Source organism: Triplophysa dalaica, chromosome 24 (genome assembly GCF_015846415.1).
Source record: "Triplophysa dalaica isolate WHDGS20190420 chromosome 24, ASM1584641v1, whole genome shotgun sequence".
Lineage (NCBI taxonomy): Eukaryota > Metazoa > Chordata > Actinopteri > Cypriniformes > Nemacheilidae > Triplophysa > Triplophysa dalaica.
The window spans coordinates 6,349,362-6,365,212 of record NC_079565.1 but is presented as its reverse complement, the minus strand read 5'-3'; the positions used below and the strand labels follow the sequence as shown (position 1 = coordinate 6,365,212).

At 39.3% G+C, this 15,851-nt stretch overlaps 1 protein-coding gene across 3 annotated transcripts in view; it reads right to left on the bottom strand.

Annotated features, from left to right (window-relative positions):
* Positions 1-15,851, bottom strand: part of mical2b (microtubule associated monooxygenase, calponin and LIM domain containing 2b) — a 42,465-nt gene that overhangs the window by 18,225 nt on the left and 8,389 nt on the right. For 2 of the 3 annotated variants that reach the window (XM_056739404.1, XM_056739405.1), the window contains exons 3-17: positions 13,802-14,009; positions 12,273-12,389; positions 10,700-10,801; positions 8,775-8,930; positions 8,377-8,477; positions 7,049-7,306; positions 6,379-6,494; positions 6,157-6,283; positions 5,977-6,067; positions 4,722-4,869; positions 3,351-3,550; positions 3,123-3,229; positions 2,963-3,031; positions 2,746-2,862; positions 20-148 (exon numbers count right to left, since the gene is read on the bottom strand). In XM_056739404.1, coding sequence (XP_056595382.1) covers positions 20-148; positions 2,746-2,862; positions 2,963-3,031; positions 3,123-3,229; positions 3,351-3,550; positions 4,722-4,869; positions 5,977-6,067; positions 6,157-6,283; positions 6,379-6,494; positions 7,049-7,306; positions 8,377-8,477; positions 8,775-8,930; positions 10,700-10,801; positions 12,273-12,389; positions 13,802-14,009 — 2,046 coding nt within the window. The remainder of the gene's footprint in view (positions 1-19; positions 149-2,745; positions 2,863-2,962; positions 3,032-3,122; positions 3,230-3,350; positions 3,551-4,721; positions 4,870-5,976; positions 6,068-6,156; positions 6,284-6,378; positions 6,495-7,048; positions 7,307-8,376; positions 8,478-8,774; positions 8,931-10,699; positions 10,802-12,272; positions 12,390-13,801; positions 14,010-15,851) is intronic. The other variant, XM_056739407.1, reaches the window with a different exon arrangement.

Below are 15,851 nucleotides of genomic sequence, written 5' to 3'. Positions count from 1 at the left end.
TATGGCGGGCTATGCATACCTGCCATTTTTGTTTGGGTGGAGGGGGCGGTGGAGGCGAGGGATGGTTTCTAGGTTTGGAAAAGCGTGGGTTGTCAGTCATATCAAGACATACTGGCCTTTCATCAACTGAGTCGACTTCGGATTCAGACTAGTTACAGTAACATCACAGGAGAGGAGATGGAAATGTTTGGAAAAGATCAGAGGACAGTTAAAAGACTCACAGGAAAATGAACCGTAAAACATGCAGAGAGCAACTGAAAATTGTGCTGTCAAATCCATTAACCACGATTATTCAATTCCAGAATAAATGTTTGTGTTTATTTAAAGAATGTGTGTCTGGCGTGTATATATATATAAAATAGCAATTATGAATAGAAATATGCACATATATATTTAAGAAATATGTATACGATTAATCACATCCAGAATAAAAGTTTACATAGTATATATGTGTAACTTGCATATTCATTTTGCATTTATAAACACAAAAACAAACATGTATATTTATGAAGGAAGTATGTAGGAAATATTAAGATGCATTTATTTTTATCTACCAATAATTGAACTGAAATATAAATGTTTAGAAATTTTGATATTTTACTTTTTTCTTAAATATATGCATGTATGTTTATGTATTAATAATAGTGGTGGGCCGTTAACGGCGTTAACGGCGTTAACGCAGTGAGACTATTATCGCGCGTTAAAAAAAATGTCGCCGTTAATCTATTCTCAAAGTTGGGTTGTGAGCTGGGTCTATACTACGCAAGCTATGATGACTTTCACCTTGATATTTTAGCGCGGATGTATACCAGCTTGACTGCACTGTACGGGGCGAGAACGAGATTTTTCAACTCGCGTGATTCGCGTCATTCGCGGAAGCAGAAGCAGCCTCATCATCTCATAACCAGGGCTTCATTCTCGCAGCCTCATCATCTCATAACCAGGGCTTCATTCTCGCCGCCTCATCATCTCATAACCAGGACTTCATTCGCGCGATTCGCGCAGCAAGTAGGTCTATTGGCTCTTTTCATTAACATATAAATCACTCGCGCTTGAGGCGCCATTCGCGTTTGGTCTGAACACAACATAACGTTACTGTGAAATTACCGCATCAAACGTGACGTGCTAACATGGATGCAGCTATGAAGCCGCCGGGTTTGCTTCAGGGAATATTAATTTTTAAGAAGCTTCCCAATAGGAACATCGACAGGACTAACGTTGTTTGCACCTTGTGCAATGCGGAATTGGTTTAAAAAAAACACTTTCTCTCAACAGGTACTGGTCTAACTTTAGTTGAAACCAGTAACTTTGTATTGAGATCTAATGTATTATGGCTCCTGTATGACATATCGCTTGTTGCTCCCTCACTCTTTGTAAATCGCTTTGGATAAAAGCGTCTGCTAAATGACTAAATGTAAATGTACTGTAGGAGCTCTTCCAGTCTCAAGTACCACCTAAATGGAAATCATCCCTTAGCTAATGCGGAAGTAAACGCAAGTTCATCTTATTGAACATAATTTAATTTTCATCACCAATTATCATAGTAGAACAGCTTTCTCAAGCAGTTTGTGATGCATTTTGGAAACAGGAGATGAGCCCCTGGTCTAATGCGCCACCTGGCTTGAGAAACCCGCTCTCAAAGACTTACTTTTAGTCATTATTTGGGTAGCACACATATTCTGAATGCCTTCGGCAGAATTCAAATGAGCCATTTTAATCTAGATTAATCTAGATTAATTTTGGAATTAATCTAGATTAATCTAGATTAAAAAAAATAATCTATGCCCACCACTAATTAATAAATACAAAAATTAATATGAACTGTACACAGACACAAACTTTTATTTTGGATGCCATTAATCGTTTGACAGCCCTATGATTTTAAAATATAAATGTATGTTTGTGCATATTTGTATATACAGATAAAAATATACATGCCACACACACGCATATTATATAAACAAACATTTATTTTGGTATCGCGATTAATCCATTTGACAGCACTCAATTAAATACATAAATCTTCCACCATCCGAAAAACCGGACTGGACTCCTGATCAATCTGGTTGTTTGCAGTTTACATATAGTTATGGAGTATAATCAGTCAATGAGTAACCTACATCCTTTAAGCTCATAACCATGTAGCCAGACAGTATAATGACCACCACTAATCTCAAAGCCGACAGAAAATACAGACGTACATCAATTACGATTGCAAAATCACAGTTGCATAGCGATAACACCACAGAGTTTGAACCCTAAACACTGCGAGTTTTTTACTTTTGCAGTTCGCAGAAATGACTCAATGCATGTCTCATATCTGCGTTTGTCAGACATAAAATACAGACATTTATAAAGCAAGGAACCCCCAGTCTAAGACAAGCCCAACTCACACAGAACTATAACATTTTTATTATCATCATGGCCTGGCCTGTTGCATTCAATCTCCATCCAACAAACTAAAACCAGAGGATTTACCTTTGCTTCACTTTCAGTGCACAAAGACGAGTATTCATTAGGGATTATGTTTGATATGTTACCCCACTGCCTGTTCTCCAGTTCACAGAGATTTCCTCAAAGTAGCTTACGAGACATAAGATGGTGCCCACCACCAAGAACCTCAAAACACATCAATATTAACGTTTTGGAGATCTTAACATTTAGAGATGGCCCCCAGGACAGTTTATCCAACCCACTTGAGATTCAAACACCACTGAAGACATCTTGGCAAATTGGTGGCTGTACCTGTCTGCGCAAAGCGCAGCTTGGAGCGTTCTCCTCAAACCTGGCCAGCAGTTGAGTCGCCATGGATCGCACCTTGTTTTCTTTCAGTTCACCTCTCTCGCCAACAGAGGGTGCACCCTGATCGGACATTAGATATAGTGAAGGAGAGAAGTGGAGCAAACGTTCACAGGAAGTTTAAAGACAATTTAGCCAACGCAAAAATGGAAAGTTAACACACCTCCTCCAGGTGGCCTATTCCCTTCTTCCTCTTTTTGTTAAAATCATTGTCCTCCAACTTCTTGTCGACCTTAAGACAGAAAAACAATGCGTTTCCTAATTCAAATGGGATTATTTAGTCAAAATAAAACGTTACAGTGGGTATGTGACATAATGTCTACCTTTGGTATTCTCTTTCTTGGCAGTGCGAGATTTATGGAGTTGTGAACAGAATTTGCAGTCTTGGATGAATATTCTTCATTATTTGCGTCCGCCTCTTTAGGTACACCTGCAAACAAACCAAAACTCCATATTTACTTTGACAAAATACACTAAACTAATGTGCATGAGATCATAGAAAGCTCTGATGGAAATCGATGGTTTAATGTCAAATCCCAGGTGAGGTCTACCTGTTGCAGGCTGAGCAGAGTTGCGGAACATCTCGTAGAATTTGGAGAGGTAGAGGATCATGATGAGCTTGTCTGGCCCACGCTCTGCGTCCATCTCTTTCCCTGTAGTGATGGGCTGGATGCCAAACTCACGCTCTGCCACGTCAAACGCCAACTGGTTGTTCTTAGCGCAGTCTGCTTCATTCAGAGAGTCAAAATCACTGGAGGAGAGAGAGAGCGAGAGAGAAGCAATGATAAGGCTTTATCAGGACTAAATTCCATTCCACTAGTGAGGCTGTGTGTCGCCATCTGTATTCCTGGTTACCCATAACAATATTTGCAGAAACGCAGTCACTGGGAGAACGATGTGATGAGAACAGTTCCAGTTGATTTACTCGCATCTCACTGTGAGTTTCTGTGAACAGCCCATCTTTATGATATCATTAAAGCTATCACTCACATCCGGATGGGATTGGAGGAGTGGCAAGATTTATGGCAGACAACACACAGTATGTGTGAGAATTATAATGCATGTGTCTATATAAATCGCGATGCAAGCCTTGATCTCATGTCCGAGCGAACTAAAGGCTTTTCAAAAAGTTTCAGAGCAACACATACATTACAAATTTCATCGTATCATTATAGATTACTATATTCCTGCAGAACTCTTTATGGTCCAGTGTTTGAAATTTAGCGGCATCTAGTGGTGAGGTTGCTAATGCAACCGACGGCTCACTCCACCCCTATTACCTACCTTTCGCACTACGGTGGCTGACACAAAACTTACGTTTTTGCTTTATTTATCGAAAGAGATAACATTTACGAAACACGCTCTGTAGAGAAGTTTGTCCATTTAGGGCTACTGTAGAAACATGGAGAATTTCATGTAAAGGGACTCACAGTGTATGTATATAGAAATCTAAGGTAATAAAAACATATCATCTCATTATGTAAGGTCTTTTTACACCTCTAAAGACAGTAATGTATATATATTATATTGCATTGCTGTCAAAAGATCCTACAAAGAATGATACAATGGAACTTAAAAGCTTAAAATTACTTTCATTTGACATCACAGATCAGAATTGTTGTTTTATCATTCCTTCCTCTGTCTCTTAATAGGGAATGGAAACAATCTACAGACAAAGCTTTTTATTTTCAACTAAGAGAACTACTTTCGCCAAAGCTGTTGTCCTTAATTACACAAACAACTTGTTTTGATGGAAAAAGGTACAGACACGCGTGCGACAAACGTTATGTTATGACAAACGAAACAATAGATCAGCTTTAGTTGATAAAAGGCACCCTTTTTAACCATACAGTATGTTCATGGGGTGTGACCGAGGAAAGACACAAACACGAGGGCCAGTTTGTGTGTGTAGTCTCTCTTACATGAGGTCAGGCCTCTGCCGGTGGATGATGGCGCACAGAGCCAAGCCGCTCCTCCAGGAGGTAGTGAGATCAGTCACATCCACTCCCCTGTAACCCCGAGTCTGCTTCTGACACCAGAACAGCAGACGGCTGGGACGAACCTCTGATTCTGCAACATGCAAGATGAAAAATAAATATTTTGGCACGTTTTAGCCAAGTGACCATACACTTCTGTACGGCAGTGTTTATTAACATTCACTGGTTTCTACTTCTAAGCCTTTAGATCTTATGTAACCACACCACAGTTAAAAATCAAGCAAATTTGTGGGAGTCCCAACAGGTTTGAGGTTCACCTCTGTCTCGATGAAAAACACACACACCCATCTCAAAGGACATGCAAACAAAACTCAGTGGCTTTACAGTCCAGATTTCATGAAACCGTGAATCGATGACATAACTGCAGGAAGACCCATAAGGTTTTACTGAAATAAGGTCTGCGCATGCTTCTGTTGACTGTCTGAACCTTTCGTTATGTAACATGAGCTCTTTGATTGAGTAGAGGGTGTGGAGCAGTGATAAGTCATTGTACCTGTGAGGCCGATTCCAGGTGAGACCAGCCATAAAACAAACATGGATCAGGTGTCTATCGACTGCACGGTTGTCACAACATCCTATGCACGAATCAGGGAAAAATTGTACGGCAACAGGACTGTTCAATTTCGGAGTTTAATAGGGACATCACGGTTGAATCTCACGCATGTATATTTATGCACTACCAGTCTCACCAAAATAAGATTTCTTTTTTGCATTTCGTTTTTATATATGTTAAAAAGTCAATGTTGCATTATTAGATTCTAATTTGAGTGAATTTCTACACCGTGTATCATGCCAAAATGTATGATTATTAGAAAAAGCAATAATAAAAAAAAAACCTAACCAACACTGGCGCAAAAGCAAATCATACTTTAGTACAATATCGCATGAGATCATCTACAAAAACACTTTGTTTTCTCTCCATAATAAGCTGGGACAAGAGGAAATCCTTTCAAAAACAAAACACTTACTTTAATATTATGTAGATTGTGTTGCACAGTTATGTACTTCATTTTTTTTTACGTGGGCGCAAGCGACCACACAGTACGACCTGCGCGTACTGTGTACTATTCTGATGAAAAAATATGAGCCGTCCCTCGCGTAAGCGTACGAAGAAAACTATACTTCAGGCTTAAACAGGAAATCTATATGCACTACATCTGTCAAAAAAGATATACTCTACCTCCTCTGGAGAGGTTCACAGATCTGCGCGTGGATCCGTTGCGCTCCAAAACACTCGAATCCTGCTCACCTTTGATGTAGAGATGTCGTACCTGAGACGGGAAGTTGGTGGTTTATTGGTGTATACACGTTAAGGTGACTGCATACGGATTGCTATGGTAGTGATGGACCGGAGTCTCACCTGATGTGGTCGCACGCAGGAGGAGTTGAGGTTAGGGTAACGTGTAGCTGGGTCTATGGTGTATAGCTCAAAGTTTTTGGAGATGTTTTCAGCTGTGGTCTGAGGTAACAGCCTATAGATGCTCTCCCTGAACGATAGAAAAGATCATGCAGTATTTGCATGTTTTTGTTGATGTATAAGTGCACTGGGCAGTTTAAATGTAGAGTAAACATCATATCTGACCTCTCAGACAGAAGATCGAGGGGTTCTTTACCCTGAGCCCAACCTTTTATCATCCACACTGTGTCAAAGGCAGCCAGGAACCCTCGAGCACACCCTGTGCCCATAGGCCAGAACGGCTAGACACAAAAGAAAGAGAAAAAGAAAAGGCAAATAAAATGGAGAAACACAAATAAGACAGAGAGAGCATAGCTTGCTTACACGGAACTCTAAACAAAAGTTTTCAGGAATTTTCAACAGTTTATCCTCACAATATACCGTTTTTTTTCTCCAGCAGTATATTTAATAAATTCACTGGGTTTTGAAACAATGTTTTGGTTTTCAATTTTGCTTAATAAACTCAAAATTAGCCCTCATGAGAGATATTTACCCACAGATGTTTGCGTTACATTTATAAGAGATGAATGCGCTCTTTCAAACAGCACTTTGGAACCTCTATGTCCATATAAAGTAGCAAATATTCATTAAAAATGTGTTTTCGGTCTTCTGCGATGGCATGAAGGCGGGTTAGTTTTAAAACATGTAAAACTTTGTTGAACTATTTCTTTAACAACTTAAAGGAAATATTCAAATTTTACTACTAAATAAAAAACACATTTATTTATAACCAAGTGTTGTCATATAAAGAATATCTTCTTTATGTCCACTTTATGTTGTCACTTTTGCTGCCTACCTCTAACAGACTGTCCCCAACCAGAGCCACCAGCAGCTGATGGCCGTTCTTTTCTCTCACCAGCGCTGCATTTTCAGAGGCGTACATACAGGTGAAGTCAAACATGGCCACATCCGGCTGACCGTAGTGGTTGATGGCATAATCCAAGGAGGGCAGCTGGTAGTTCGTGCCAAAATCTGCAGCCTCGCGGGCATACGAGAGCAATGCTTCTTGGTTCACATTATTGCTCGCCAACAGCCGTTCAGTCTCAATGTAGTCCTAGAAAAGCACATTCAAATCCAAAGCTTTTTAAACCATAATACTTCCTTATGAATTTGGAAACATGCTCGTGTTATCTTTAAAACAAATGATTCTTGGCTTTTATTTCATAATTCAATGCAATGACATCTATACACTTAGCGGAACAGTTCACCCAAAATAAAAATTCATCATTTACTCACTTGTTTCAAATCTGTATAAATGTCTTTGTTTTGATTAACACAGAGAAAGATATTTGGAAAAATGCTTGTATCCAAACAGTTCTTGGCCACTAATGACAGCCATAGTAAAATAATTTACATTGATAGTCATAAGTGCCCCAGAACTGTTTGCTTTCCTACATTCTTCAAAATATCTTCTTTTGTGTTCATCAAAACAAAGAATTTTAGATAGATTTGCAACAACTCGAGGGTGAATAAATAAAGACAGAATTTTTATTGTTGGCTGGATCTGTTGCTTTAAGTGCGCCTTATGTGTCTTGCCCAATATAGACACAAAAAACAGAGTGAATGAGTTCAAGCGGCACTTGACGTGTGTGGAGCCCGAGTCACTTAAACGTTTACAATCACAGCAATCAAAATGTGAAAACAATAGGGCAATATTTTAATGCGATAAGTAGCTCAAGGTTAAGCGGATCACACTGTGACATCACCAACGGCGAAGCAATGGGCCTGCTTTCATCATCAGGGTTTTTGAGTCAGTTTCTGTGACTCCTGAGGGTGTGAGAGTTTCAGACTCCAGACAAACTCCAAACACTTCAATCCCTCAACTGCTCTAGTGTAATATCCTGTGTCACACGCTGAGAAACCATGTCTGACTCAGATATAGTTTCTTTTCATAAAAAACATGAAAGGGTTCTCTAATGCTCTCCAAAGCAAATAAAACACATCATTAAAGGACTAATGATCACTAAGTGCATGTCATTACACACACACGCACGCACGCAGAACATGGCATCCTGCCAGTATACAGTATAGTCTACCACGGTCTACACTGTCCAACTGTTTTCTAGACATCTGATGGTCAACAAGGTCAAACCTGTGTGATTTACCCCCCCCCCCCCGACTCACATTGATGATCACCCCCTTGTCCAGCAAGCTCTGTTTCTTTGCAGTCATGACAAAGTAGTGCGTGTTGTCCCTGTAATAGACAATGTTTTCCAGATCGATCCCTGTACAAGAGACAAATGGGATCAATTAGCATGTCTGTGCCAATGACAAGCTGTGAAGACTTCTATCATTAACTTTGATTTTCAGTTACAAACAGTCCACTTACACCTCAGACTTAAGGGAGGGTAACCATTACACGCTGATGTTAAATATGTGTCAGCGTTTGAATTACGATTTTTATATTAAAATCATTAAAGAGCGTAACGCCAGGTGTTATTGATGCTCAGTTAAGCAGAATAATGTTAGGAGTTGAGCTTGAGACCAGATAGAGCGTTATGACCTGGACAGTTTCAGCTCACCCGCTTCCTCTTTCAGCTCCAGGAAGAACTTCTGATTGAAGATGAAGGCCACGCCGCTGATCTCCTCCACTTTGGCCTCGGCTGTGGTGTTGCGGTTAACAAAGTTGGCAGTGATGGCGATAGCTAGTTTCCCTCTGAACTCCTTCCTCCTGAAGCCTGGAGCAGAAAATGGGATGTTCATTTCTTTTTATGGTACGCCACAAAACCATCCAAATGAATATTAGCTCAGAAAAAGTAACAGAATTGTTAATTATAAAATGAAAAATTTCATTGTCATTTTATTTGTCGGTATGTAACATGCGCATGACGACGAATCAAAGACACAAGATTGGTCGTTATCGATGTGTCGCCATTTTAACTTACTTTCTTGGTTATCGTCATGTTGTATGTTTACGATTAATTTCATCGTAACATTCTTCAAATAAATCTAAATATTGTTACGCTTCAAAAAACATTTATTAACACATCACAATCCTGTGGATTACTTTTATGATGGATGGATGCACTTTTTAGAGCTTCATCATTAAGTTTCTCATAGTGTTCAAAAGCAATGCTATTATATAACATCCTTTAACTCTCCTTGTGTTTGTCTGAAGAGAAAAAAAAATCATATAATTTTCTTTGAAGTGACTACAATTAGGTAAAAAATCCCCCAGACTTGCATTGAGGGAAGCATGTGAGCAATATCTAGACACAAATATCTTGAGATCTGGGTTCGGACAATCGTATTACCCTAGCAACCACCCGGAACACCCTAACGACTGTATAAACAGCATGCTTTAGTAACAACAACCCAGAAGAACACCATAGCAACACCCTAGCAACCGCCTGGAAAACTCTATCCGAAGCTAAAATCTGTAATTGTTGAAAATACTACTGACAATTAAAAACTAATGCCATAAGTGCCTTGGTCAACATGAATGTGGGTTTTTGGTTTAAAGTGAAAAAAACATTTAAATCAATAGATAACAACTGCTTATGCAGCATCCTGACAAGAGTTCAGGACCGATATGCAGATTATCACACCTCAGCGATACCAGCTGAAAAACAAAAGCGTTTGCAAAACAATTTTGCAAGACCGCCTGTGCACATTCTTTTGTCATAGAAGCAATATAATCACTTTAGTTCAAGAGTCTCTAACAAGTATGGAGCAACTTTGACACAGCATGGTCCAAAGGTTCCTTGTGTTCGCTTCTAGACATGTCCATGTAGGTCTAACCCAGAATCTAACTATGTCAGCAGCAAGTAATGAAAAGAGTTGTGTTGACATACTTCCTGTCAGACAAAAGAGCGTATCCATGTTCTGAATGTGGGACAGACAGTTTTTGTAAATAGTGCTTGGGAAAGAGTCACTGGGGCAATTAGCTTGACCAAATGAGCCTTCAGAAATCGTTACTACGCTTGAGAGAGCTAAATGACAAAATACAACAAATCTCCATAGGCCAAAATATAAAACATAAATATAAACATGTCATTCACAGAAAGAAATTTATATGGAAGACGCTTTTATCTTAAGCAACATTCAAGATTTACACTTAATCTATAAATGTTATCCCTGGAAAACAAAAACAACAGGTAACTTTATCGTCACACAATCACTTTGTTGTCTTGTCAGTATTTTTTTTTAATGTAATTCTTGTAAATTTACATATATGTGTAAATTTGTGTAAATACCAGGAAATGTCTATTGTTCTTATAAAGGCATTCAAGAAAGTTTTTTTATCATGCACCTACATTAAAATGACCATATCCATTGTTCCAGAATAAAGCAAAGTCATTTTAAAGTCTATTGTCGCAAGCAAAGTCAGAGAAAATGTTATTTAGAGAAATCATCAAACATCTAAAAAAGTTTGATTTCAAAAGATAAGCGTAAGATTAAATTCCATGTAATCTTCCTTTCCATGTCATTTCAAATCGTTTCTTACCATCAAGAGTGCTTCTCCTGCCATCTGCGCCAATTATCACATCAAACTCATAATCTGAGATCAGGTGGTCAGTCGGCCGGATCTCCACCCTCCATCCAGGCCCTGGAATACACACATCCGATTGGTCAAATTCAAAAGAGGCTCTGAGAAACGTAAACAAACTTGGCTGGTCTCTAGTGTATTTACTAAAACTATCAAGCATTCCCAGCCCTGCAGCAGTGTGGCCAAAATGATTGACTACGCCATGTGTAAAAAGGCTTTGCAGATACAGCGGAACAGCTAACAGCTTCGGAAAATTTAACCCGTTCTTTCCATATCTAACGCCTCTATAATTTGATGCAAAGCTGGTGCTTCTCTTTCGACAACCAATGCATAGCAGAAATGGTGCTAAAGACCCCGGTGACCCTTGAATCTATATATAGGAAAGAACTGAGGGTTTATCATTTACACAATGCGGACTGGTAAGTGTCAGTGACGCGAGAGGCCTTCTCGGTATCACAAGCGAATGGATCTCAAGGTCATTTAGTGAGCTTTCGATTATCAAGATCCTGATTCGATGCTTCTCTTCAAACGCAAATCCATTAAGACCTCAAAAATGTTTAGATTGTTGGAACTACCTCCATAATGTTTCATCCATTGCGCGATAAAACGACTGTACATGAAGATACTTAAGAAGCGGTAAATACAATTCAATTCAAGTTTATTTATATAGCGCTTTTCACAATGTGTATTGTTTCAAAGCAGCTTTACAGGGGCAAACAGGAAAAACAGAAAAGTTAAAACACAGCACAGTGCATGGTATTTATACAACGAGTAAGTTCATTCTAATAAATAACATCTAATTTCTAAATAAATAAATGAATGAATGCAGTCTCCCGGTGAGCAGGCCAACACTGCCCTGCTGTGGCGAGGAACCCAAACTCCAATGATTGATTAATGGAGAAAAAAACCTTGGGAGAAACCAGGCTCAACCGGGAGGGCCAGATCCCCTCTGACGTGTCATAGCTGCACTCAGACTGGTGACATGTGATGATGGGGCATTATTTATACTGGAGGTTATCCTTAAATAACAGTGCTACAGTAACAAGTCAAACAGTCGCAGTACGGCTCACATTTTAAACAAAGTGTAAATTAATTCCGCTTTAAGTCTATGATGTCATTCTTAAAACGCACTCAACGGTTTGTCTGTGTATGACAAAAGGGTGTGCAAACCGCCAAGAAATGACATAATACAAAAAGTTATGATTACAACTTGCATGTGTTCTCTTGTAAAAAAACAAGTTGTGCTCGTTCCCTGTGTGGTATTTATAGCTATTTATGGCAGCGTGGGATTATGTTATGATGGCTTTGAGTTGCCTATGAGATCTGTGATGTTCCATGATACACGGTAAATGCGAGCTTCCGGACACCGTGGTCCCAACCAGTGCTTATATAAATTCAGTTCTTGGCTCGAAATCTTAAAATGAGAAGCAGTTCCTGCTGACCGTAATATCGCACAACAAGCCTCGGAAATAGGCAGCGGGAATTCTGTTTGATAATGTAAAAGACAACTGGTAGGTGGTTGGTGGATTACCATCAGGGCCTTGGTCCTCAGGTGGCTCCAGAGGCTTGAGGAACTCGACGTTGACGTGTACCTCCACCCCAAGGATCAGAGCGATCTTGAGAAGCATGAGCTGCAGCTGCCGGATACCTGAACACAGAAGGCACTGTGATGTAGACTAAAAAATCAAAGTCGCTGTTATGTCGTTGTGTTCTCCAGAGGAAATACTGGGATTGGACAATAGACATTTATAAAGCTGCAATCCACAACATTTTAATTGTATTTTTTTGTTTATTCTTTGGGTCAAGTTATTGAGTAGGTATATAAAAAACCTGTTTGGAAAACTGTCGACGAGAAGCTTATGAAAACGTGTAGATAAGCTTATGAAAATGATTTATAATTTGAGCTGTCTGGGATGATTTTGGGGGAATGTCAGTTTGACGTCACCTGACTTTAACCATCATAAGATACACTGCGAGGATGTACAGTAACCAGCAATTTTATGTTTTGATGGTGATATAGAGGCAAAAATTAAGGATTGCAGTTTGTTGTAAATACAAACTTCAAGAAAATTTACATTTAATGACACTGACACATTGTTTGCATTCACACTAATTCAGATTTTCTTATCTGGTTTGAGGTTGATGTTCACATTGCATTTTAAACGCGTCTCAGATTAGATGCAAATTTAAACAGGTGGTGAAGCTCCTAAACCCCGCCCATAATCACACAAAGATAAATGCATTTGTTAGGATGTAAAAGTTCAAACCTTACTGTTCACACTACAATAATTCAGATTCAAAGCTAATTTATATCCACCTTCGAAAACATCCCACATAATAAAACAAAGATTCATTGTTATTTTTGTCCTCCCACTGTCCAGAGGACAGGTCTACTGTGTGTCACACGAGAGTGGAAGAAACAGATAAGATTTGTGAACTATATGAATGAACAAGCTATCAAACATCAGACTGATAACAGGATCCAATGGCAGCCCGCAGTCAGTACCCTGCGAGATATAAACAAGGAAAAACAGATTTGCATCATCCCAGCAGCTTTACATGTTTTGCATCTTGTTTGGTTGTGCTGGTCTGCTGTTATCTCATGGACCATCGAGAGGAACATATTACAAAAGCATGAGCTGGCAGAGCATAAAAATGAAAGGCCGGTCAGCATGATGGAAACAGATAAACGTAAAGGCTTATACACAGATCTGAATGTGACAACTATATTTATCACAGCGGGAACATGTTGTACTTGGACTAGGAGTCGGTTCCTTATTCATTCTCTTTAATAAGTATGAACGTATATAAAACGTTTTAAAATGGATGTAGTTTTGAAACAAGATCGTGGTTCATGGAATGAAGTAAGACTGCTTAACAATTAGTCGGTTGCAGTTAAAGGTGTTTGTTCACATGTGTGTGTGTATTTATAAATACAAAATTATTATACACATTGCACCCACATATTTTATGTAAACAAAAACTTTTATTCTGCCAACGATTAGTCGCGATTTATCATTATGCAGCGCTATAAGGAAGAAAGGAAGAAAGGTGACCTACTAATATGGTCTATAGCTCCAGCGCAGAACTTTCCATAAAACTTCTTGGCTCCAAGGTTTCTGAGGTCATGAATGGTGTAAGGCCAAAGGTGCAGAACGTTGTTCCTGGAGAATGTGTCCCTTTTTTCAATCACCACCACTTTGGCGCCCAACAGGGCCAATTCTATGGCGGTCCGAAAGCCACAGGGTCCACCACCAATAACGAGACACTGTGGAAACAAAATAAGAGTCTCATTGAGATCAGTGCTAGATCAATTCAATAGGAGTTCTTTAAAAGAAAGTGTACTGGGATCTGTTGTAGTGTTTATCACCGTTTGACTTTCTTTGGAAAGCAACTGAAAGATTAGCCAACATGACTGTCGTGGAGTGGGCGGGGCGAGACTGTGGTTCGAGACCGGTGAGTAATTGTTAATGCGCGCCAGCTGTGCGCGCACCGGTCTCAAATCACATAGGAGATCGGGATCATATAAGAGAACGAGCGACCAGACTGTCGAAGAGAGAGGACCGGGTCCGAAAACATGTTTGTATTTGTATTTATTGTTTTGTTCGACGGCGGTCGGCCGTGAGGGGCTGCCGGCTGTTATTACTTTATTAAATGTTTAAATGTCTTCCGGTTCCCCTATCCTTCCTTTTAATGAACCTCTCTACAATGATGCCAACAACGGCTACATTACCTCACCTTAAATAGACTTCATGAAGACTTATCCAAGCATGTCTAATCAAATGAAATCTTTTATTCCCTTCACAAAACAACTTTGCTTGTCACTTCAAGCCCTGATCCGAGCAAGTTCAAACACAAGTGTATCAACCAACAATTTCTGTAAAGGATCTTTTAGGGGAAAGCTAGCAATAGCACAGTTACTCCAAGCGCGTATTCTGTGTTTTATTTTAGAGTACAAACGTCTTTACTTGAAAGATGTTGCAACATGATTTCCACAACACAGAGGGCATATCTGTAGCATTGTGTACTTTCTGGGAAAAATAGATAATTGCTGTGGTTTCCATGTTAGTTTCGACATGTTCAGAAAAGATTCTGATATTTTGCATATCCCTTTTTGCATTCTGTATAATAGGAAGTAGGCATTATTTGGATGTGTACTTCGTTTCTGAGTGACCTTTCTAATTTCCTGCAAGTTGGCAAACTGCTCCTTGTGTTTCCTGTGGGCTTCATTCTCTCAGGCCTAAGGATTACTGTCTCTCTAACATGGAAGACCACCATGAAAGTAAAAAAAAAAAGAGAGATGTGGTATCACTAAGATTCAAAGATCAAACAGTGAAACTTCTAACTAATTCAGAAAAAAAACAATCTTCTCATAGGCAGAGGAGAATATATTTATGGGCGTATCTTAAAGGAACCGTGCATCAAATTGTAAAATCAAGTCATTGTTAATTCACCCTAATGTTTTAGATCTGCATGATGACTTTAGATGATGTTAGGCAATAGTTAAGGGGGACAAACTCTGTTCAATTTTGTGGGACAGGGCTCTAGACTAACATTTGAGAGAGGTGGCACTCTATTAGTATTTTGTGCGCAGATGTCTCAAGCAACCCGCGAGACCTGAAGGCTTTAAGTCATTATTCTTCTTCATGAAAGCTGCATTGATACACGTCTTTTATCAATAGCGACTCACAAATAAATAGGATTTATCACGATGTATAACATTAAGATTTTGTATGCTTTGCAATAGAGAGCTTTATACAATATTATAGTGCTTAAACTTTAAACACATGTTTGCTGCATTAGCTTCACATGCTTACAAAACACGCAACATGTTATCTTTGCCGTTTTGTACCTTAGCTGGGAAATTATAGTATTCTGCAGGCGGCAAAACATATTGGAGTTGCAAGATTGCATTACGTCTTTGGGGGCGGGGCACTGATGGATAAGTGAATGGTTGAAGGAAGAGAGACGAAAATGATTGACTGAATGCGCCACTTGCGCACCATATTTCTGCGCATTAAATTTATACAACACAGTATAGAGCCTTGGTGGAAATCTGCTCCACAGAAGAAAGTCTGGCATCCAATAATATGAGGGTAAATACAAATAA